This window comes from Heliangelus exortis, chromosome 19, assembly GCF_036169615.1.
Source record: "Heliangelus exortis chromosome 19, bHelExo1.hap1, whole genome shotgun sequence".
Taxonomy (NCBI): domain Eukaryota; kingdom Metazoa; phylum Chordata; class Aves; order Apodiformes; family Trochilidae; genus Heliangelus; species Heliangelus exortis.
In genome coordinates this window covers 5276176-5298538 of record NC_092440.1, presented here as the reverse complement: position 1 = coordinate 5298538, position 22363 = coordinate 5276176, and the positions used below count along the sequence as shown (strand labels likewise).

The 22363-nt window shown below is 42.2% G+C and overlaps 1 protein-coding gene across 8 annotated transcripts in view; it reads left to right on the top strand.

The window, feature by feature from the left end:
* The first annotated feature begins 1657 nt into the window (after positions 1-1657).
* Positions 1658-22363, top strand: part of CLTCL1 (clathrin heavy chain like 1) — a 35890-nt gene continuing 15184 nt past the window's right edge. For 5 of the 8 annotated variants that reach the window (XR_011729752.1, XM_071763464.1, XM_071763469.1 and 2 more), the window contains exons 1-16: positions 1798-1953; positions 9885-10092; positions 14019-14287; positions 14564-14725; positions 15539-15652; positions 16334-16507; positions 16757-16954; positions 17335-17535; positions 17655-17807; positions 18426-18548; positions 19299-19436; positions 19628-19792; positions 20193-20373; positions 20727-20890; positions 21782-21907; positions 22221-22363. Coding sequence is in view for 7 of the 8 variants with exons in the window: in XM_071763464.1 (XP_071619565.1) it covers positions 1912-1953; positions 9885-10092; positions 14019-14287; positions 14564-14725; positions 15539-15652; positions 16334-16507; positions 16757-16954; positions 17335-17535; positions 17655-17807; positions 18426-18548; positions 19299-19436; positions 19628-19792; positions 20193-20373; positions 20727-20890; positions 21782-21907; positions 22221-22363 (2561 nt within the window). In the remaining variant the exon portion in view is untranslated. Of the gene's footprint in view, positions 1954-9884; positions 10093-14018; positions 14288-14563; positions 14726-15538; positions 15653-16333; positions 16508-16756; positions 16955-17334; positions 17536-17654; positions 17808-18425; positions 18549-19298; positions 19437-19627; positions 19793-20192; positions 20374-20726; positions 20891-21781; positions 21908-22220 lie in introns of all 8 variants that reach the window. The other 3 variants (XM_071763466.1, XM_071763470.1, XM_071763465.1) reach the window with 3 other exon arrangements.

Sequence of the window (22363 nt, the reverse complement as noted above, 5' to 3'; positions counted from 1 at the left end):
TTCAGCTCAGCTCCATTTTTGCATATTTTTAAGAGAACAGGAATTGGTGTCTAACCCCAGTTTTGAATTCTCAAGGGACAGCTACTGATCCCACATTTCCCAAGAGATGGGAACTTAGCAGAACCATGGTCCCAGCAGCTTCTGCCTCCTGTTCAGTGGGCTGTTCAGGATTTCCTCAGTCCTGCTGTAGACCTCCAGACCTCCCACACGTGTCAAAAGGGTCCCCATGGCTGCAGCCTGCCCTTGTGCCTGTCAGTAGGAACCAAGGGGGCTCAGCAAAGCCATGCCTACAATTCCTTTGGAAACCTAACCCAGTTTTGGTAATTCCCAGCTCCATGTATTAAAAATGAATGAGGTTAAGTAAAAATAATGAGGTTCTAAATGGTAATATATTTGGAATTGTTTTAATCTGCCTTCTGGTTTCGAGTCTTCAGGGGTCCCTTGTTCAGCTTTTCTTTGCAACCCACAGCATGCAAAACTAATTTATCAAAAATTAAATCAGAGGTTCTCCTGTAATCTTGTGTTTCCCAGGGCTCATCTCTCTGGGAAAACATGAACAACAGGATGCTCCGGATAAAACTGCTGGAGCTAGCAACACTGCAGCAATCACTTTCCATCTGGAAGGATTATGATAATTTAAGAGAAACATAATAGCAGTAATGTTACCTTCACCTAACCCATCTGATACTAATGGGTAGACTGGGAGCAGGGGTGAAAAAAAAAAAAAAAAAATTGTTGGTGTGTGTTGGACCCTCCACTTCGTTATCCCGTAACTTCTCAATTTATGATGTCAACTCTCTGGGGAAGGAAACCTATTTAAATTTAGAAATTCAACATGGTAAAACAGCGGGCTGGCTTTACAAACATACCTTATAACTGGTGATGAAACTCCTCAGCTACCTTCGGGCGTGACAGTGGGCAGCAAAGCCCATCTGGAGCTCTGATCTGTGGGTGGGCCACGGGCAGTGGGCAGCCACAGTCTGACTGAGCCCGACCCAAGAGCCAGCGTGGGGCTCCCAGGGGCTGCCCTGGACCTCATACCCTAAGTGAGGGGCATGACTGTCAAACACCACAAATCCCTCTGCTCCCCTTTGGCCAGGACGTGCCGGTGTCCACGCCGAGAGGCAGAGCCGCTCTTCCCCGCACCGGCCACGCCAGCAGGTGCCGGGCAGGCCGCGGGGCCCCCCGGGCATAGGGAGCTGCCGGACCACCGAGGGCCACCGCCTGGGACCCCCGCGGCTTTCTCCTCACCTCCCGCAGCCCAGAGGGGGGAGTCATCCCCAGCAACCTCCGCACCCGCTGTGGGGACGGACGGGAGGGGACCCAGCGCTGGGTGCTGGGGGGGGGGTCCCGTGAGGCGCCGGGCAGGGAAGGGGCCGGGGGGGGGGGGGGGGCAGAGCCTCCACCGCTGTGGGGAGGGGGCCGGGTCACGTGAGTGTGTGTGGCAGCAGCGGAAGGATACCCGGGCTCTGACAGCCCCTCCCGCCCCTCTCCGCTGGCCGCAGCGGGGCACCCCCCTCTCCCTCGGTACCCCCTCAACAGCCCCGCCGCTCAGCGGCTGTGGGAGGCGACGGGGGAGAGGAGGGCGGCGGGGGGGGGAGCTGGGGGGTGAGGGCGGGCTAGAGGCGGGGGCGATGGGACCGGGGAAGAGGCGCCGCGGGGAGGGACTATTTGAGGAGACCCTGGCAGGCTGGTGAGGTGCGGAGTGATCCTACCGCCAGAGCGAGCGGCCCCGAGCCGAGGCAGCGAAGAGAGACGAGCCCGCCGGGGCACCATCCCAGCCAGGGCACTGCGCCTGCGCCGCTCCCCCTCCCCTCCTCCCCGCCGCCGTGTGGGGTGCAGCGGCGCCTGTCTTGCTGCTATCGCCGGCCCCTGCCCCGTGCCCCTGCCCCGGGGAGCTCGCTCCCAGCCATGGCCCAGATACTGCCCATTCGCTTCCAGGAGCATTTTCAGGTGAGCGGAGGGGGTCGGTGGAGGCGCGGGGCCGGGGCTCCCTCCCCCCTCCTCTGCCTCACCCTGCCCCTCAGAGAGGGGGGGGGCCGCGGCCTAGCCGGGGCTGGGGGCGCACTGAGGGGAGCGGGAGCCGGGCCGCGGGAGCGCCTCTTGCGGCCGCTGTGGTGGGGGGGACCCCGTCTCTCCCTCCCGTCCTCCTTCCCTCTCCGCTCGTGCGGGGCCGCCGTCCCGCTGGGCACTGCGGGAAGGTGCCCAGGGCCGAACCCGCCCCTGGTGCGGGCTCCCTGGCTGCTGCCTCCGACCCTCCATCCATCCCCGGGCAGCCTCTCCACGGCGTACGGAGCCGCCGCGATTTGTGCAGAGTCACTCGCTGCCTGAGGGACCTCCCGCTCCGAGGAGGGGGGAGGCGTCGGGCTGGGCTGCCCGCCCCGGGGACCGTGGGGGCTTCCCCGCCTCGGCTTAAGTCGGCGCCTTAATTTTGTAGAGGGATCGAGGGTTTTCTCATTTACCTAAACGACCATCAGCCTCCGGATCTGGGTGGTTCCTGGGAACATCTTTCTGTGCGGCTGCTAACTGGGAGGAAATTAGTGAGATGAGGTGCGAGAAATCATTTGGATTTGGAAGCTTCAAAGTCTCTGTCCCTTCTTCCAAGCGTAACAACATTTTTAAAAAACCCTCCGTAGAAATGACATAGTTCTGTTCTTAATAGACTGTGAAAACTATAATGCCAGCACTGGAAAAGATCCATGACTAATGGATGCAGCACAGACAAACCGGTTTATCTGTTTCCTTGTGAACCAGTAGTAAGAGAGGTTTGTAAATGGAGTGAGAGAACAGCGGTCTCTGAGCATGCAGTTTAAGGCAGGAATTAAAGGAATTTGCTAAATGAATGAGAGAACAGGAAGTGGAGTTGGCAAGTCATCCTGCCGTCTCTGCACCGCCCCTTTCTGTCAAATCGGGCATGCATTTCAAAATATGGACTGGCTATCATTCATCAGTGTGGACTGTGTGCCACATCAAGCATTTCAGCCCGGGAAATAGGTTTAGACACTTCTAGCTCCTTTTAGGAAGTGTTTTTCTGCTTGACTGGAAGAGCTGTCTTGGTCACTGCAGAAGCAGTCCTAGCCTGAAAAGCAGTAGTAGGGCTAGCAAACTCCAGAAGTATCTAATCTCTGTGCCCAAGGGAGCAGACACACCTGTATCATCAGAGCTGTCATGGGTTAAGGGAGTTTAACATACTGAAGAATAACACAGTCAGTTCCCTGATGCCCCTCCAGTGTAGCAGTGACTGCAGTAACCAACTCTCCCTTAGAAAGAATGCAGAGAGCTTTTGCAGTTTAAAAGCAGCAAACGTAGCCAATCCTGCTCTCTGTATTTGGTCTATACAATTAAGATGGGAGAACATGACATGTAATATGTCATAGATGTAGTGTGCTGCTTTGCATATTAAATGACTGTTTCTGTGATGGCTAAAGTGTGTCTGGTAACACTTCTCTTTTGGGTGGGGGGCTAGCAGCTTCTCAGGGGATTTGTACTGAAGTCATGTTCTATTATTTGCTACCACCTGCTTTTGCTCCTGAATAATTTGATGTCATTGAAAGGACTAAGTCTGTTTGAGGGTTGAGATTAGTGGTAGCTGAGAGTAGGAATGCAGTCAGCCTTCTCAGTGCTGCTTCTGACTCTCCATGGTAGGATAAATGGGGAGGGAAATCAGAAGGAATGTGGGAACTCGTAGTGTTTGGTCTGGCTGGATGTCTGCAGTACATTTTTATCAGCTCTAACTGAATATTGTGTGTTGTAAACATCTAGAGTCATGAATAAAGGATCCATGCTGCTTATTGTTGACTGCTAGGGAATTAATGAAAAGACAAGAACTTCAGTTCTCTTCATAGTGCTTCTTTATCACCCATATATAGCTTTATCAGCTTAATAGGTGTTTTTTTTCTCCCCATATTACTTTAAAGAAATTGGCTTGCCTACAGTTAAATGGTCATATTTAAAATTAGTGCAATGGATCTAGTACACTGCTTTATGATGTTAAATTCAAAAAGTTAGTTTCTTATAATTGTGCTGTGTTTCAGTGATTCTACATTAAATCTTTCTGTACACTGTGTAAACAGGTGTACTGTTTACACCTTACATGGCTCTAAGTAATTAGAATTACTGTGTTAATTACTAATTTCTGAATTCAGCCAGTTGCTGATGAAACATCATTTTACTTAAGTTCAGAGTCTTCCTAAGATAGTTATATGTACTTTCCTAAAGGAAGAACTGAAGGATGCAGTAAGTGTTCTCCAGAAGAAACAAAATGTAAGTTGCAGTGCTAAACACTGAACTCTTCTCTCCCACTCTATCTGGGGATGGATAACTGACAGGGTGAAGTGAAACAGTGATCTTGGTCCACACAAAACTGGAGGCATACTGGAGATCAGATTGTTTGCATTCTTTGTGAAGCTTGTTTTGCTGTGTGTTGATCGTCCTCCTGGCTGACTTGGAGCTCCAAGCTTGTGCAGGAGGAGTGACTTGCCAGTCACAGTGTGTGTTATATTTAAAGTTGTTACTGCTTGTGTGAACTAAAAGATGGAGAATAGCTGCAGTAAAAGAAAGATATCCAGGTCTTGATATAGTAGTCAAGCCAAGAAGGAACTCAGGTCTTACTGTGTTTTTTGTTTTTTTTTAACTCCATTGAATGCAATTGAACAGTTGTTTTTAGATGTGAACTCTAGCTGCAAGTCTGCACAAATTCACAAAACTTGCATCTTGCTTATTGTTCCCACAGAGGATATCATAGGTATGTCCCATAGCAAGGATGAGGAATAAGATAATTTGGCTTTCATCTCTTTGATAGCTGACCAGCTGCAACAACAGCACAAACTATGCCAGCTCTGCTATAGTGAAGTACTTGTAAACACTTAAGCTACTGTGATTTAATCAGGTTCTTAACTCCAGTGCTTCTGTTGGAGCAGTGAATTATACATTTTTCAGCAGATTGAACTCCTCCAAGGGGATTGTAGTTTACAATGGAAATGCTGTAGAAGACTAAATATACTGGTACATAGACTGGAAGCAGTGCTACTGGAATTCAGTGTACAAAGTGTTCTTGATCTAAAATTAACTTTACTTAGTCATTTGTTTGTTCATACAAGCTTGTCTTAACTTTTGAGCTTTTTTTCAGTTTTTACTAGTGAAAATCTCTGCTTGCCTGCAAAGAAAGCAGTTGCTTATGCAGAATATCAAGTTCCTAGGTTGGGGACTTCATCTCTAACATGGATAGAGATATGGATCTGTAGAGAGTGTTTAACTTTTTGTTGAATGAAACAGGTTCTTGAGCATAGCCAGCTAATGTAAAAAATAAAAATGTTTGTGACGTGCTCATAAGTTTTTTGTGCATCTTGGTGCAGCTCTAAAATGTTAAAGCATCCTGGGTCTAAACATAAGGGATGTAGATATACTTCTGTTATTTTCTGGACAAAAACCACTTTCTTTTGGAGTAGTCTGAGGTGTCTTGTTAAGAATTACTATTTGTTGTGCAATAGGCGTGACTGAAATGAAGTATAATGGCTTTCATGAGTTTACTTTGGCTGGACATGTGCACTTAAAAGCACTCAGGATATTTGCAAGCTGTAAATGACTTTTTGGACTTGTATTCAAAAGATAAGGCTAAATATCATGACTTAGTTCAGCTATTTAGCATTGAAGAGACCCTGTTTGCCCATTGGTTTGAAAAGTGCCCCACATGTGGTTGGGAGACTCATTCATTAAACATCCTAATCCTTATCACAGTCACAAAGAACAGATTCTTGTCTGTGGAGTAGCTAATTTCAGATGAAAGCCTAATTGCAACTGGAAGACCACGAGCATGCCCTGGGTCTTGATGTCCCTCACCTCTCAAGATTTAAACTATAGCTGAAGAGGTGAGGGTGGTCAATTGAGAGAGGATATCCAATAACTATGTGCAGTTCCTTTTTGAGCATTACTATAACTTTATATTGTTACATGAGCAAGAATTCTAAAAAGCTGTGTTACTGCGTTCTTGATTTGTATTATGCTTGAAATTATATGTGCTTGCAGAGCTTTTAGCAGATGCTTTTAATATTTGGATACCTATAGCCTATGTCCAAGCCTTACTCTTTTCTAGTGGGCTTAAAAGACAGTATCTGATCACCTCTGAAAAGGATTTCCATTAGAGGTTTGCAGCATGAAGCTGAAATATGGGTTATTTACTGAACCCTGGAGGTATCTGAAGTTCACAGAATTCTTCCAACTTCAGCATTTAATTGATGGTAAGTCCTAAGTATTGGATGTCAGTCTAGGAACACTCCAGTGAGTTAGGTTTAAGTATCTTCCATTAAGAGAGAAATGGGCTTATTTTGGAGACTGATATAATCAGTGTCTGAGTTGGTCTGTGCTGGCGCAGTCTGCATCTCAGTGCTCCACAGAAAGCCCAATATTTAGTAGAACTCTTGTGTAAAAACATCTCAATTCCATTTCTTAGCAAATGGTGCCATGTTGGTAAAGGAATATGGAGAAAGACTAAATCTCAGGTTTATAATTGTATGGCATCCTAAGTGTAGAACTTGTGTATCTTCATTCAGGTTGAGCACCAAATAATACACCTTGGGTTAATCTTTACCATGTTGGTAAGTTCTCAGTATCTGTAAGATGCTTATAAGTAAGTTTGGTCTCTGATCCAGCCTGCAGTAATCTATGAAACAAAGGTTTTTGTTATCTGCTTTTTTCTGGCTTATAGTGAAGATTGTTCACTCTAGATAATGGGCATTAGGGCATGTTAGAGGAGGAGTGGTGTTAGGCTGTTACTTGGAGAACAGAATGTTAACCTTTCCTGTACAACAAGGTGTTGTGGGGGTACTTGTTAGAGTTTGTCTGAATTATGCACAAAAAAAGAGGACTGAAAACATGGAAGGAGGCTGTCCCCATATTAAATGTCTCTGGAATGACTTTGCAATATTGAATCCTTCTTTTCAGAAGAAGGCAACCTTAGTTTGAGAGTATTGCTTTCATAAGAAGCATAATTAAATAAATTTTTTTTAAAGTTGAGTAGCAACTGAGAAGCCTGGTGTTTGCTCCTTTGTTAAAATAAGCTGCAAAATCTCTAAGATACCAAATGTCAGTAATGACTTTGTAGCACCTTCACCTGATGGCCTTTAAGACATAGCTAAATTCTTGTTACCTCCTATGATATTCTCTTAATTCTGTGCTCGAGGAAGGGATGAAGGTGCTTTAGAACTACATAGTCCAGATTGTCTTGGCAGGTTCATTCTATCCAGTATAGAAGCAATACTTACTAATGTCCCTTTATTTGGTGTTAGAGGGGCTTTGCTTATTTCTTATGTGTAGTCATAAGGAATATGCTGCTCACACTGTTCCCATGGTATAGGAACATGTACAATCTGATAAGGATATACTTTCCATTTCCCTGATGGCAGGAACAGTCTTCAGTGTTTTCAGACTGCTAAAAGGTGAAGTGTTGCCATAACTCGCTGAGGCTTGCAGTGCTTATATGAATATTTTTTAGGAAGCAATGGCATTTTGCCTTTAAAAGATGTGACTGACTTCCCAATAAAAAGGATGGCAGTGATACTCATGCATAATTTAACTTTACATTTTCTGAAAGCTTTGCTAGATTTTACAAGTGTAAACGGGAACTCTTTATACCCAAACGTGATGCAAAATCTTACTTACCTGAGTGAAAATACCCAAAGTGTTATTCTTCAACATGGACCAGGCTTTGCAGGGAATAACCTTGGGCTGAAAGTTGAACTTTAGGTAGCCTAATGCCTCAATTTTCACTGTGAAGAATGAGTGGCCAGGGGTTGTCTTGAAGAGTAGGTCAAGCTGAAGCACAGTAATTGAGCAGAGACCTTGTGTTTCTACTTCAGTTCTCTGGAAACACATCCGAGTTTGAATTAATTAAAACAAGTTAGAAACTTTGCTGTGCTGTAGTTAAATATCTTATCCACCCTTGTGGCACTCAGCCTAATCAATACTCTTATTGGTAGATGGACTCAGATTCTGCTCAGCATTAAGGTGGTCAAGTGTTGCCCTTTTGTCACAGTAAGTGTCATATTGCCCTGTCTATAGCATGTAGCCAAGAGCTGTGGAATTAAGAGCCCATCGTTTATTCCTGTGTTGTTCAAGGCCACAGTAGCTGGTGGAGCTACAGCTTGCATGTTCATTTGGTACTATCTGCACTACCTATGCAAAGTGCATGGATTGATATAGAAACTTCCTTACTGACACAGAAGCCTGCAATCTCTGCATACCCAGCAGACTTGTTTTTAAAACTTCACTTGCAAGCAGCTTCTTTTGCCTAAACTTTGATTCTCTTTTGGAATGAACAGCACCTACTGAAATTTCCTAGCATATGTTGAAGTATTTACTGAAGTGAAGTGTTAAATGAATGGGTCTCAATTTTGCTGAGACACTCGTGGGAGGTGTGTACATTTGGCTTGTATTGCATTACTGAAACTTGAGTTTCCAGACATCAGCAGTTACTGAGCTGAATAGCTCTTCATTAGTAAGTTGAATAGAAAATTCCTGAGGCGTTCTTGGGCACAGTCCCAACACACCACACTTCTAGGTATCTCTTTCATACACAATTTGTGATTTAGTGAGTAGCTTTACAGAAACTGTAACAAGCCATGATCATCCAGGTCAAAAAATGCTAAAACAGTGTTATGACACCACTGTGGGACTTGTTGCCCAAGGGGTTTAGTTTATTGTATAAGGGTCCTGATGGTATATATCAAAGGAGTTTAATGACTCATTGATGCTTGTGGTACTTTCTATCCTGTCTCCTTGAGGGCAGTCATTTTTCACTTGCACTGCACTGGAAAGCAGTATAGATTAATCCTGTAAGAAGCTTCAGTGAAGCTGATACAGTTCCTGTGCTTGGAAAGCATTGCTCTGGGGCATAAAGCAGGTGCTCAGGCTTGTCACAATTACTGTTAATATAAAATGCAACTTGCCTGCATACCAAGCTGGGGTGTGCTGCATAGATAAATCTGATTTGCTGCAGACCAATTGAAACAGTGATACTGTGGACTGCTACCTCTTCTTGTTGCCCTGAAATTGGAAGTGGATGAAAACAAACCTAACACAAAAGGATGAAAATGAGAAATAGTCATCTTCTAGAGCAGTCTATTCAGTTGCCGAAGATTACTTTAAATTACATTGAGTAACTGCTTTTTATCTATTGTATCTATCTGTATATAATACTGCTTTGTATCTTTGTATCTATGTGATTGAGCACAAGTTGTGTTTTGAGAGCTGGGTATAAGGCTGGAGGGGGCCTGCATTGAAATCCTTGCCTTTGTTGTTGAGCCAAATGGCGTGGCATCTTGAGCAAGGAGAGGTGGAATGACTGATGATTTTAACATGTCTTTCTTAGCTTTCACTGGTAAGAATTACATTCTGAGATGAACAAGTCCACTTGTAAAAAATAACCCTTCTGAGACCTGCTGTTGTAGACTTCATTCCATAATGTTGCTAAGAGTGTTTCATAAGGGTAACTGGTTCTTTCCATAAGACCCAGTAACACTGTAAGCTATAGTTCTTCCAGGTAAGTTTTTAAAATAAAATTCACCAGCCTTGCTAAATCTGGAGTATTGATGCTACTGATGGTGTAAAGCCTGTCTCATTTCTAGAAACAGATTAAGCAATAAATGCTCAAGTTAAAATTTCTTTAGTTTGCATCAATAGCACAATTTTTGAATGTCTTTGGGACTTGATTTGTGTAGCTCTTTACCCATGAAACACTCAGAAGGTAAATCATAGTTCCATAATAAACATTCTTGTCAGAGAAATATGCCAGTCTTGCATTTCCTTATGCAGGAGACTTTAGACATTGGGGCTTGAGTTAGACCTTCAAAATGGGAAGGATAATAAAGCACTCTCTTCTGTCTTTCTAGCTCCAGAATTTGGGCATTAACCCAGCAAACATTGGATTCAGTACCCTAACAATGGAATCTGACAAGTTCATCTGCATTAGGGAGAAAGTGGGAGAGCAGGCACAAGTAGTGATAATTGACATGAGTGATCCAACAACACCCATCAGACGTCCCATTTCTGCCGAAAGTGCCATCATGAATCCAGCCTCTAAAGTAATTGCACTCAAAGGTGAGTAACCCTTCAGTATTGCACTATGAAACCTACTGTTGAGTGTTACTGTTTATGTATGCTCTTAAGCTTAAGATTTATGTTATCTTTCTAAGAAGAATGTATATGAGGATAAGATTATTGCCTGAACTTGCATGCTATATTGGCAGTGGATTTTTCAGTAATATTTGGATGATTTCCCTCCAAGTAGGTGTGAGATGCTTGGGCTTGGCACTGCAGCCTCCTGTTCTTACTGAGGACCAGGTCAACATGTGGTATATTTTTCCTTTAAACAGGTGTTGTAAATACAGTGGGCACTTGTGAAGATGAGTAGGATTGTAGAACCATTCTTACTCTGTGCTCTGTCCTGGCCCTTTCTTGTAGCTCTGAAGAACTTACTAGATACCAACAAAATATCATAAGGATGGCCAGGAACTGAAAGTCTGAATGTACAAGCATGTTATGTTTGGCAGTCGTGAGATCTTGCAGATAGAAGACATCTGTTTACCAGCACCTGTGGTGTTGATACTGCCTTTAAGTAGCTCTCTGAGCTCAAAGAAATAATTTTTAATACATCTCTGGCTCTTTTCTTGAATGATAGATTTCTGGTATTTAATCTCAATAACTGTTATTATGTACTTTTCTTCCTGCATCTTATCTAAACAGATGGTGAGTGAACTTTTGTGGTGACGTTTCATGTTTGATAGTACAGAATGGTCTAATCTCATAAAAAGTACTGAACTTTAAGGTAGCCATTTGACAGTTCACCTCATGGCCAGGTGGGGGATCTTAATCCTCAACTGGTATTACAGTGAAAATGTTCTCCATTGGCTTGTTGCTAATTGTTTGGCTGCTTTGACTATTGACTGTACCAAGTGAACAAGTGTGTGCTCTTAATGTTTGTTTGTGTGTATGGTAGAAGTACAGTTGATAGACAAAACCAAGTTGCAATATTTTTATGAGAGACCTGTGCTAGCATGTCCTGTGTGCTATTCCTCTATGCCTAAGTGTGTTCTTTATTGTGAAAAATCATGGTGAAATTACTTAGGGGTCCAAGAAATAACTGTCCTTGGAACTGGCACAAAACCTGTAACTTCTGGTCTTTGATCTCCGATTTACACTGATATTAGGGGGAAATTAATGTATTAATGTCTGGCTTCAGCTGAATCTGTGACTTGGCTAAGATGCTTATACATCCTGCAAAGGACTGCCTTACCTGGAATGTGGGTAAAGGTAAAACTGAAAAGAATTTCAGATCTCTTAAGTTTACTGTCTTTAATCTTGGACCCCTTTAACCAAGCCATATTGGCAAGGAAAGTGTCTTCTCTACACTAGTAGAGATTGATCTAGCTCTTAAAAGGAACTGTTATCATCTGGTTTTAAAACTAACCTACTAAATGAATGGCTTATCATCAGCTTTATTCTTGAATATAGCTTTATTCTTGACAGTGTTAAGACTTGCTCAAAAGGGGTATCACTCTGACCATGCAGAGTGAACAGGTGTCCTCTGAACAGATAATGTTGAGTGAATGATGTCAGATTGACCTGCAAAGTTGTGTTGTCAGGGATTTCAAACTTAATTATCTCTGTTGCTATCAATCATGACCAAAGTGTTGGGTAGAATAGAGGTTGAATAGAGCTACCTGACCAGTATGTTACCCTTGATAATCAGCAGAACTACAGCCAAATGCCATGAAGATGTAGTTAAATCAGTCTGTCACTCCAGACTTTCCCTGCTGATTGACTGAGGCTCCAGTGGTTGGACCTGTTGCATATTGTGACTCGGTGTGCCATGACTGGGAGTTGCTCATGATCTGTGGATTACTGAGCAATAACCATCCAAACCCAGCGTCAGAAAAAGAAATGAAATGGTTCTTGGTTTAAACTGCAACACAGTGTGCACAATTTCATTTCTGGATTGCATGTGGCATTCTCCTGGTGTACCAAGATTTATGCTTTGTCCTTGTGTTCATGGTTCTTTGCTTTGCTCTGTTCTGAGAGTATTCCCCAGTTGGTGTAAGTGGAGAATGGAGCATTCAAGAATGTGTCTGTTCTTTGTGGAATGGAGAAACTCCATGCTCCAGTGAACTGAAGTGTAAATTCTCGTGACAATGTTCAAAAAATGAATTTGCTTACTACAGTTGTAGAGAGTAAGGACTGGTCAGTCTGGTAGCTTGAGTAGAAAAGCTTGTGTAAGAGTCTGGCTTTTTGTCTCAGATGGCCTAAGAAAGTCTTCAAATAGACATTAGACTCACTCATATTTGCACTTGCTATGATTTTATATCATGTTCTGCTCTCAATCCAAATAATGGAATTTTTACAGCTTGATTGCAGTTTAGTGCTCTGAAGTTTGAATTTGTGTTGCCACACTTAAGGAACTGTATTACCATGGCTCCTGTGGCACCCAATATCCAGAGCTAGCTGATGGATGAAGCTTCTAAAGTCATTTCCAACTCTAACACAGCAGCCAAATTTAGTCTAAAAGACAGACAAACATGAGCTTTTAGCTCATTTTAGCAGCTTATTGGTTTCTTCTATGTTCTTAAAACTAGGAAGAACATAGAGCTTCGTTCTCAGGAATATTGATTTCAAAAACATTTTTTTGTGTACACATTACTGATACTCCTGTTTATAAGGTAACTAGAACCCTTCCAGAACCATTTGTCTGCCTTGTGCATGCAAGGCTGCACACTGTGGAAGTTCCAAATTCAAGCCTTTGATAGCACCAGCCCACTGCTAGAGGAATTGTTGTCCAATACAGTAAATATGTTTTTTCCAGCTGTCAGTTTACAGCTGGTGTTAGGCCTGGGCTTATTGCATTTGTATAATACTGTAACTGTGTACTGGCTGCTTTTGGTCCCAGGAAAGCTAGCAAGCTGTCCTAGGAACTGCTTCATCAAATTAACAGCTCTTTATGCAGTTGCTGCAGGGAACGTAAATGCTTCATCTGGTAGCTCTGAAGTCTTGAGTTGTTATTTCTTGGCACTGCATTAAACTAATGGGACCAATTTATGTATAAATTATGATAAAATGTTGTAGAGCATTCTGAGGTGCATGTTAATTTAGGAGTAATATCTCTGAATATGATTCCTCAGTGGCCAGCAGCCCTCATCTATCAAAACTTCCCAGTAGAAGGAACATCTAGTTTGACAGTCAGAAGTGTTACTAGCAGGGAAAACACTTGTGAAATGTGGTTAGAAATAATGATATTACAGGCCAATATTCCAGCAGAGTGGGCATTTTGTGAACAGAAAACAGAAAAACTATATTCATAGTTTTAAAAGCCTACCTGCTTCTAGTTGTTAAAATCTGAAGTCAAGCTTAAACCTGCAGTATAGTTACCTAAGTAATGAAGCAGTAATCTTAATTGGAACTGTGTAGTCCTGAACTTTTGACTGGCCTCTCCAATAGATACTTTCTGTATTACTGTTCCACAGAGCCCATCTACCTCCTAGTTAAGAGCAGTTTGCTCAACAGAAAAACAGAATGGCCTCTGGCTATCTCAAGAGCTTGGACTCAATCCAGGTCATCTACAGCAGCTACTAAATTGACACAAACTTTCTGTTAATTATACTGAGTGACACCTAGTAGACATCTCTAACTTGGTATAGCAGTGCTGCTGCCGAAACCAGAGTTTACACAAGCTCTGTAGCTTAGACTGTTTTATCACTACAGCTTAAAGTGTCCATGCTTGTCAGTTGTTGGAATGTCCATGTGGGTGTCCATAAGAAACTTTTTCTGCTTCAGGGATGGTAGAGGAGTTGGGGTTGGGGTTCTGTTTGATGTGAATCAAGTATCAAAGGAGACTCAGATGGGACAGAACAATAACTCTGTCTGTAACATCACTGGAATAGTGGGTTAAACCAGGGTCCTTGTGGATAGACAGGTTGTGGGATGGCCATTGTGGAAATCTGTTGATGATGTTTCTTTGGGTTTTGTTGTACTAGCTGGGAAAACACTTCAGATATTTAATATTGAGATGAAAAGTAAAATGAAAGCCCACATGATGGCAGAGGAAGTGATCTTCTGGAAATGGATATCTGTGAATACAGTTGCCTTGGTGACAGAGACAGCAGTCTACCACTGGAGCATGGAAGGGGAATCACAACCCCAGAAGATGTTTGACAGGCATGCTAGTCTTGCAGGCTGCCAAATCATCAATTACAGAACAGATGAACACCAAAAATGGCTGCTGCTGATAGGAATTTCTGCACAGGTAAGTTACCTTTGAACAGCATGCTATGAAAACAGTTGGGAGAGTTGTGGCCCTTTTTGACTTAGTAGCTGTTATAGTTTCTTGACTTTGCTTTCTATAGATAAAAAACCCAACAATGTCTTTTGTATATGAATAACCTGACCTTTAATGTGATTAAAGTGTTGGAGGAGGGTATGAGAGGCGTTTACCGTTATTTTTCATTTATTATCTCAAAGTTCTTGCTATAAACATTTGAAAACTTATCTCTAAAAGCTGACCTTTCTTCTTTTTTTCTAGCAAAATCGTGTGGTTGGCGCAATGCAGCTGTACTCAGTTGACAGAAAAGTCTCCCAGCCTATAGAGGGCCATGCAGCAGCTTTTGCAGAATTCAAAATAGAGGGAAATGCCAAACCTTCTACTCTCTTCTGTTTTGCTGTGAGGAGTCCTGCAGGGGGCAAGGTAAAGTTTGCAACTGTTTTCCAGTTCTGCTGTAGCAGAAGCCAATGCTAATAGAACTTCAGTGATCACACAGTTCAGTGTTTGCTCTCTAAAGAGCAGCCTGGAAACATGTATGCAGCATAGTTGGTCAGCACAAAAATGCTCTCAGTAGGATAGAAACTGCAAAAAGTCTGAGTTCTTGGGTGAAACTTAGGTATAAGAACAAATGTACATGCAATGAGAGCTGAGCTCAGGGTGTTAAAGCATCAATTGATGCCCACGTGGTGTTTTGTGTGTATGAAGTAATTGAACAACCTTTTATTAAGGAGTCTCTTTCTTGAATTCAGTATAGGAAGAGACTAAATAAACCTCAGTGATGCAGATATGCTGTTTGCATCAGCCTGATGGTCAAATCCAATAGCAGTTGAATACACAACTGCTGAGCACTCTGTAAAGAGCTGTGACAACACTAAAATGTCTTCATCTTTCTAGCCTTTACAGCACAAATTGTTCATGAATTGACAAGCATCACTGAAATCATCTTGAACAAATTGTCTTGAATAGAAATATAGTCTTCCTTGACAGAAAGCTTAGAATGCTTTTTTTTTTTTTTAATTATTTTTTCTGTTTTTTTAACTTTATCAAGTTCCAGAAAACTTGTCCCTGTGATAAATATTTGGAGCACAGCTCCCCAGGCTTTGTTGGCTCAGGACTGGGCAAATGCTTATCAGCCAAGTGTGGCAGTGGGCTTCAGTTGCACATCTGAGGAGAGGAGCTTCTTTCATGTGTCTGTACTTGCAGGCAGTCTTGTGACATGTACTCTTTTTTTCCTAGCTACACATAATTGAAGTAGGTCAGCCAGCTACTGGAAATCAGCCATTTGTTAAGAAAGCTGTTGATGTGTTTTTCCCACCTGAAGCACAGACAGATTTTCCTGTGGCAATGCAGGTAAATATTTGACCCTCCAAAAAAAACCCCAGCTGCATAGTCTGGCAAGTAGCTGCCAGCTGCTTTCTGCTGTAGAGAATGCTTTCTCTAGTGCTTTAATGTCATTCCTTCTGGTTTCTGAGAGGTAGCCTGGTCGTTAAAACAGGAACTCAAATATCCAGGCTGCTCCAGTATTTCTCTAGATATGTCAACCTAAGATTGTAGTTAAAACAAACAAACAAAATGTCAAACAAAAATTCCCAAAAAACCCCCAACCCAACAACAATATTAAAAGCCTTCAATAGTGTCTTCTGCTAGAATGTCTCTAACATTGATTTGGCTGTTGAACTTCCTAATAATATCCAGAGTTCTAGATAGGAGTGTTATGGTGTTTGTAGCTTCACATGAAAGTGGCTTTAATAATGCCTAAACTTTATCCCTCAGCCTAACTCATTATCTGCAGCAAAGGACATACTCATCTTAAAGTTAAATTTCCCTTCAGCCTCTCTATGTAGTGGCTTCAGATACCCAGCAAAGCTGTTCATTGCTTTGAGGTTCTAAGGAAGAAGCCTGAAGCTATATTTGTTCCTAGTGTCAGTGCAGAGGCATGTCACTGCACTACTATCTTGTGACTAGGCTAAAGGCAGCTGTCTTAGCTGTTATAGTCTTAAGGCTGACTAATCAAAACTCATCTTTTGGCAGATTGGAATTAAGCATGGTGTTATCTACCTGATCACAAAGTATGGATATATTCACATGTATGACTTGGAGTCTGGAGTGTGCATCTACATGAATCGTATCAGTGCTGATACAATCTTTGTCACAGCTCCTCATGAACCTACCTCAGGCATTATTGGTGTCAACAAAAAAGGACAGGTAACAAATCCAGCATTGTGTTTTTGAGCCTTCTGAAGTTCTGATGATGATTTGATGTGACATGCATCATGAAAGGGAGCAAGTAACTATTTGATTAGTCAGTTTTTGTCCTCCTAATACAGCACTGCTTGGGAAACAACTTAAATAATCTACTACTTTGCTGATGGGCTGCATAGCCATTTGTTTGCTGTGCTTCATGGTACTTGTGGAAAGGGCAGCACTCCTCAGTATGCCTTTTGTCCTTTCCAGGTGCTTTCTGTATGTGTTGAGGAAGACAACATAGTGAACTATGCTACAAATGTTCTCCAGAATCCTGACTTGGGACTGCGTATGGCTATCCGCAGTAACCTAGCTGGGGCAGAGGAATTATTTGCCAGGAAGTTCAACACACTGTTTGCACAAGGAAGCTATGCAGATGCTGCTAAAGTAGCTGCATCTGCACCAAAGGTAAATAACTCCAAAGGTAAAGCTTGGAAGTCATAGGGATTTAGCTTAGTGGAATTGCCCAGCTCACTTGCTTTTCAGTGCTTGATGTTCAGAAACTGAAGTGCTACAATACTAGCTTTAGTTCTCTATGGTTTAGTTGTTCTGATGAATATTGTCTCTTGTATCCCATAAAGGAGGACCTGCTGTACTTTCCAGCCACAGGCTGGACTTGCCTTGGCCACTGACTTGTTGCTAGAATGTCATTGGTTTGATGAAGACCTCCAGCCTGAAGGCTTAAGAGTAGATGCTTCAGTGTATAGCTTATCACCTGATTTTTTTGACTAATACCATTCATACTTCACTGATTAAACAGTGCCTCTTTCTGTCTTGTGCCTCTTCAGGGAATCCTGCGTACCAGTGATACAATCAGGAAGTTTCAGAGTGTACCAGCTCAGCCTGGGCAGGCCTCTCCCCTCCTCCAGTACTTTGGAATATTGCTGGACCAGGGACAGCTGAACAAGTTTGAATCTCTGGAGCTCTGTCGTCCTGTCCTTCAGCAGGGCCGTAAGCAGCTTCTGGAGAAGTGGCTGAAGGAAGACAAGGTGGCTTAGTCATGACATTAGCTTAATTCTTTTGCATGTAATAATTGTATGAAAAGTACTTTTGCTGATACTGCATCTCTGCATTCTTCTGCTTGACAAAATACCACTTTTGACTTCAGCTGGAGTGCTCAGAGGAGCTGGGAGACCTGGTGAAGACAGCTGACCCAACCCTTGCACTCAGTGTCTATCTTCGTGCTAATGTGCCAAACAAAGTGATTCAGTGCTTTGCTGAAACTGGTCAGTTCCAGAAAATAGTGCTGTATGCTAAAAAGGTAAAGTTGATTATCACAAGCTGCTAGAGTCTATCTTGGGTTTAATGTGTACATTCCCAAGCTATCTTGCATGAGATAAGTTTGATTCCTGTCACTTAAAACTGATAAGTAAGATTGAGAAATGGTGTTTACTTCATTGTTTTAGTGCAAATCATAGTGTATGACTAAGGTCTGAGCAGTCTGCAAAGAAATTAATTTAGAACATCCAGATTTTTATGAACTATCAAATCAATGGACTGACTCAGTTTTATTCTAGAGAGTGAGGATAAGATTCTTCCTAAATCCATAAGACCTTTTTTTGGGCAAATTACATAACAAATTGTCCACTAGTAAGTTTGTGACCTTACTTGATAGTGCCTTGAGGCTGTTGAGAAATTTTGTTCCTAGCACTTTTCTTACCTAGCCAGAGAAATGCCCTGGCACAAGTTCAGTTACTAACTGGGTGAATGCTGAATTTGTGTCAACAGTCAAGCAATCCTTTTGTCTGACAATTCCTGGAAGATGAGCAATGGGTATGGCAACTTCACAGCAGTTCATAGTGCCTATGCCAAAGAATCTGAGAGCTTAAAAGACATGTAAAGCTTCCCAGACGTGCATGATGGTTTCTGAAATCTCTAGGTTGGCTATACCCCAGACTGGATCTTCTTACTGAGAAGTGTGATGAGAGTCAGTCCAGACCAAGGCCTGCAGTTCTCCCAGATGCTGGTACAGGATGAGGAGCCTCTGGCTAACATTAACCAGGTGATGCCTACAACAAGAGTACTGGTCTCTTTCTAGACAGAGGTAATAGCATAGTACCATTTTGGGGGCTGGTAAGGCCAGTTCAGGTCTCTAGGTAGCTTGTTTAGAAAAATGACTAAACTTATTCTAGTGAAGCTTGGTTACTATTAAGTCTTTAGAGGCAAGTGTGCTCTCAAGTTATTATGGAAGCTTTCTGGGTTATAGTTAATATTGATAGTGAGTCTATCAAGTCTATGGCTTAAGCAGTAGAGTGTTCCTGTCCTACTGGTGGCTTTAATGGAGCATACATTAACCCTTCCCATGCAGAGAATTTGGAGCAAGATGAACATATAAACCTAAGTTGAGTACTGCCTGCCAGTGGGCACTTCTGGTTAAATGGACAGGGAAATAAGGCAGCAATCTGCAGTACTAAATAATGAAAACTACAGAGAAGAAATCTTATCTTTTCTTGTAGTACCTTTCCCAATAAGAGAGAAGATATGGGATTTGCACACTGTTTTAAAACTAAATAGAGTGAGTGACAAAATCTGGCATAATAGCTCAAAGTTATGTGCTTCTTGCATTATAGAGAAAAGGAAAACATAGTGTGAAACTTGTCTCTGTTACCCTGGGAGTAATCCTATGAAAACAAAAAGCACACAGCATGCTGGGTGCTGTGATGAGCAATCCTTCTAACCTTCTAGCCAGGCCATTAGTATATACAGATAAATATGTATAGATTTCCTCTCTTAACTTGACCAATCTCTACAGATTGTGGATGTATTCATGGAGAACAGCCTCATCCAGCAGTGCACATCCTTCCTGTTGGATGCCCTGAAAAATAACCGTCCTGCAGAGGGCCACCTTCAGACTCGTCTCCTGGAGATGAATTTGATTCATGCCCCACAGGTAAAGCCTCTTAACCTGGTTCCTCCAGGATGTGAATGAGAGACAGTAGTAGCCTTGCACAAGAATATGATGTCTGATAATGATATCCATAAGCAGTTTAGCAACATCAACCAGTGCTGTGACTTTTCAGCAATTTTTAGGCTGAACTGCTGTGACTTTTGACAGTCTGAATATGAATTATAATCCTTTAGGTTGCAGATGCCATTCTTGGAAACCAAATGTTTACACACTATGATCGTGCTCACGTTGCCCAGTTGTGTGAAAAGGCAGGCTTGCTCCAGAGAGCTTTGGAACACTACACTGACCTCTATGATATTAAACGTGCTGTCGTTCATACTCACCTGTTGAATCCTGAGGTAAGTCTGTTCTACAGAATAGGAAAGTGAAAGCTTAAGTGAAGGGAACACACTTCAGCACTTCTGTAGCTGCTAAAAATCCCTGTAGCTGCTATAAAATGGTTTATAGGTACCAAAATCACACATGGAGCATTGGTTCAAGAACATTTGTCTAGTTAATGGTTCAACCATAATCTGTAGTTTTGATGGCTTAAATCTGACCTCAGTTTTCCAGGTGAGCATTTCAGATCTTGCTTTCAAATTGCATTTTTGAAGCTGTAGAGATGGTGAGTGTGTAAGTCTCTAGTATGAGAATGTGGAACACTTCTCTCTCGTAACTTGGGTATGAATTCTGGCTTGTTGTCACATTTTAGAAGTAAAATCCTGTATAAGCTAATGAGTAAAATGTCTTCCTTTTCAGTGGCTTGTGAACTTCTTTGGCTCTCTCTCAGTTGAAGACTCTGTGGAGTGTTTGCGTGCCATGCTGTCAGCCAACATTAGGCAAAACCTACAGCTCTGTGTGCAAGTTGCTTCTAAATACCATGAACAGCTTGGTACCCAGTCTCTTGTGGAGCTTTTTGAATCTTTCAAAAGCTATGAAGGTACAGTATTAGAGGGAAGCAGATTACTTGGGAGCACTACTTGATTGAAGCTAATAGTAAGGATTTTGAGGGAGGTGTTTGTTACACAGCTGGACCTGAGTCCAGCTAACAAATTTATCCAGGTGAGCTCATCACAGTGAGCCCAGGTATAGCTTTGTTCTAGATAGTTTCTTAAACCTTTTCAGTAAAGATCAAAAAGATGAAACTTGAAGGAGGGCAGATACCCTTTTTCTTGCAGTTGAATGAAAGATAATGTCTGAGGCTTGAACTAAGTCACAAGCTGAAGCTTGTAATAGTCTGCACTTGCTTCACTTGTCCTTCGAACTGTGTTAAAAACATGTAACTGTTTCTAGGACTGTTCTATTTCTTGGGTTCCATTGTAAACTTCAGCCAGGATCCAGATGTTCACTTCAAGTACATCCAGGCAGCTTGCAAGACTGGTCAGATAAAGGAAGTGGAAAGAATCTGCCGTGAAAGTAACTGCTATAACCCAGAACGGGTGAAGAACTTTCTGAAGGTAAATATTCTGTCCAATGGATTGAGCAGTCCCCTGTATGTCTGGCATAGCAGTGAGCTACAGCCTTCTAGCTGGGGGGAAATAGCAACTTAAGGTTTACCTGGCATGCCTCTGAGTAGTCTAGGGTGTAGTTGGAATAGGAGTTTGATCCTATTCCAGGCATATAATAGATTCTTCTGGGAACACTGGGAAAACAAGCCCAAATTCACCATCCTTTAAAACTAACCTATATGATGTAACTTGAGCCTATATGATGTAACTTGAGCCTATATGATGTAACTTGAGCCTATATGATGTAACTTGAGCCTATATGATGTAACTTGAGCCTATATGATGTAACTTGAGCCTATATGATGTAACTTGAGCCTATATGATGTAACTTGAGCCTATATGATGTAACTTGTACCAAACTCATGACCATGTTGTCACAGAACAATGGGTGAATCTGTGCTGGGAGAATGAAAGATGATGCTGAAGTGATCAACAGAAGCTTTCTCAAGGATATTGGCTTGACAAAGCTTATTAAAACTGGAGTCAACCTGTACTACAACATATACTTTATTGCTGGTGAAATGGGATTTTAATGCCCCTTCATTTTGCATGAAGTTCTTGGCCCAGCAACTGTCTTTTGGATAGTACTGAATTTTTAAGCTAGAGATGTAGACCTAAGGATGGCAGCTGATGAAGAGCTTAAACTTTAAACAAAACTGATAGACTGACTGCATGGTATTTGTAGGGGATAATCTGCTTTTGAGGTCAGTTGTCTGCTTGTATAATGTCTTCTGTACTAAGGGAATTTGGTCATACTTGCCTGCTTTGAATCTGCTTCAATAAATGGTGGTTGCTTACTTTTTTCTTTCTTTTTTTTTTTTTCTATCCCACAAAATCCAGGAGGCAAAGCTCACAGATCAGCTTCCTCTAATCATTGTTTGTGATCGATTTGACTTTGTTCATGACCTGGTGCTCTACTTATATCGCAATAACCTGCAGAAGTATATAGAGATCTATGTACAGAAGGTAAGGTACAGGTTTAAGCTCTTGCTCTTTCCTCCCTAAGAAAGAACTTGACCTTTCAGTAAGCTAAAGAATCTTCTCTGTCTCCTTTGTGCTCACATTACTTACTGGAGAGCCTCTGCACTAGCCTTTTGTCTATTACAAATCTGTAAAACGTAGTTTTTCCTGTAAAATATGTACAAATGTGTTAGTAGCTTAAAATTCACTGCTCTAAAGCATAATTTAAATTGTTAACTAGAACTTCCCCTTGTAGAAAGCTAGAGGTGGGCTATTTGTGATGCTAATAACTAATTTTAATGATGGTGCCCTATCCTAGGTGAATCCTAGCCGTATACCAGCAGTGGTTGGAGGACTTCTTGATGTGGATTGTTCTGAAGATGTCATTAAGAACTTGATCATGGTAGTTAGAGGCCAATTCTCAACAGATGAACTGGTGGCTGAAGTGGAAAAAAGAAATCG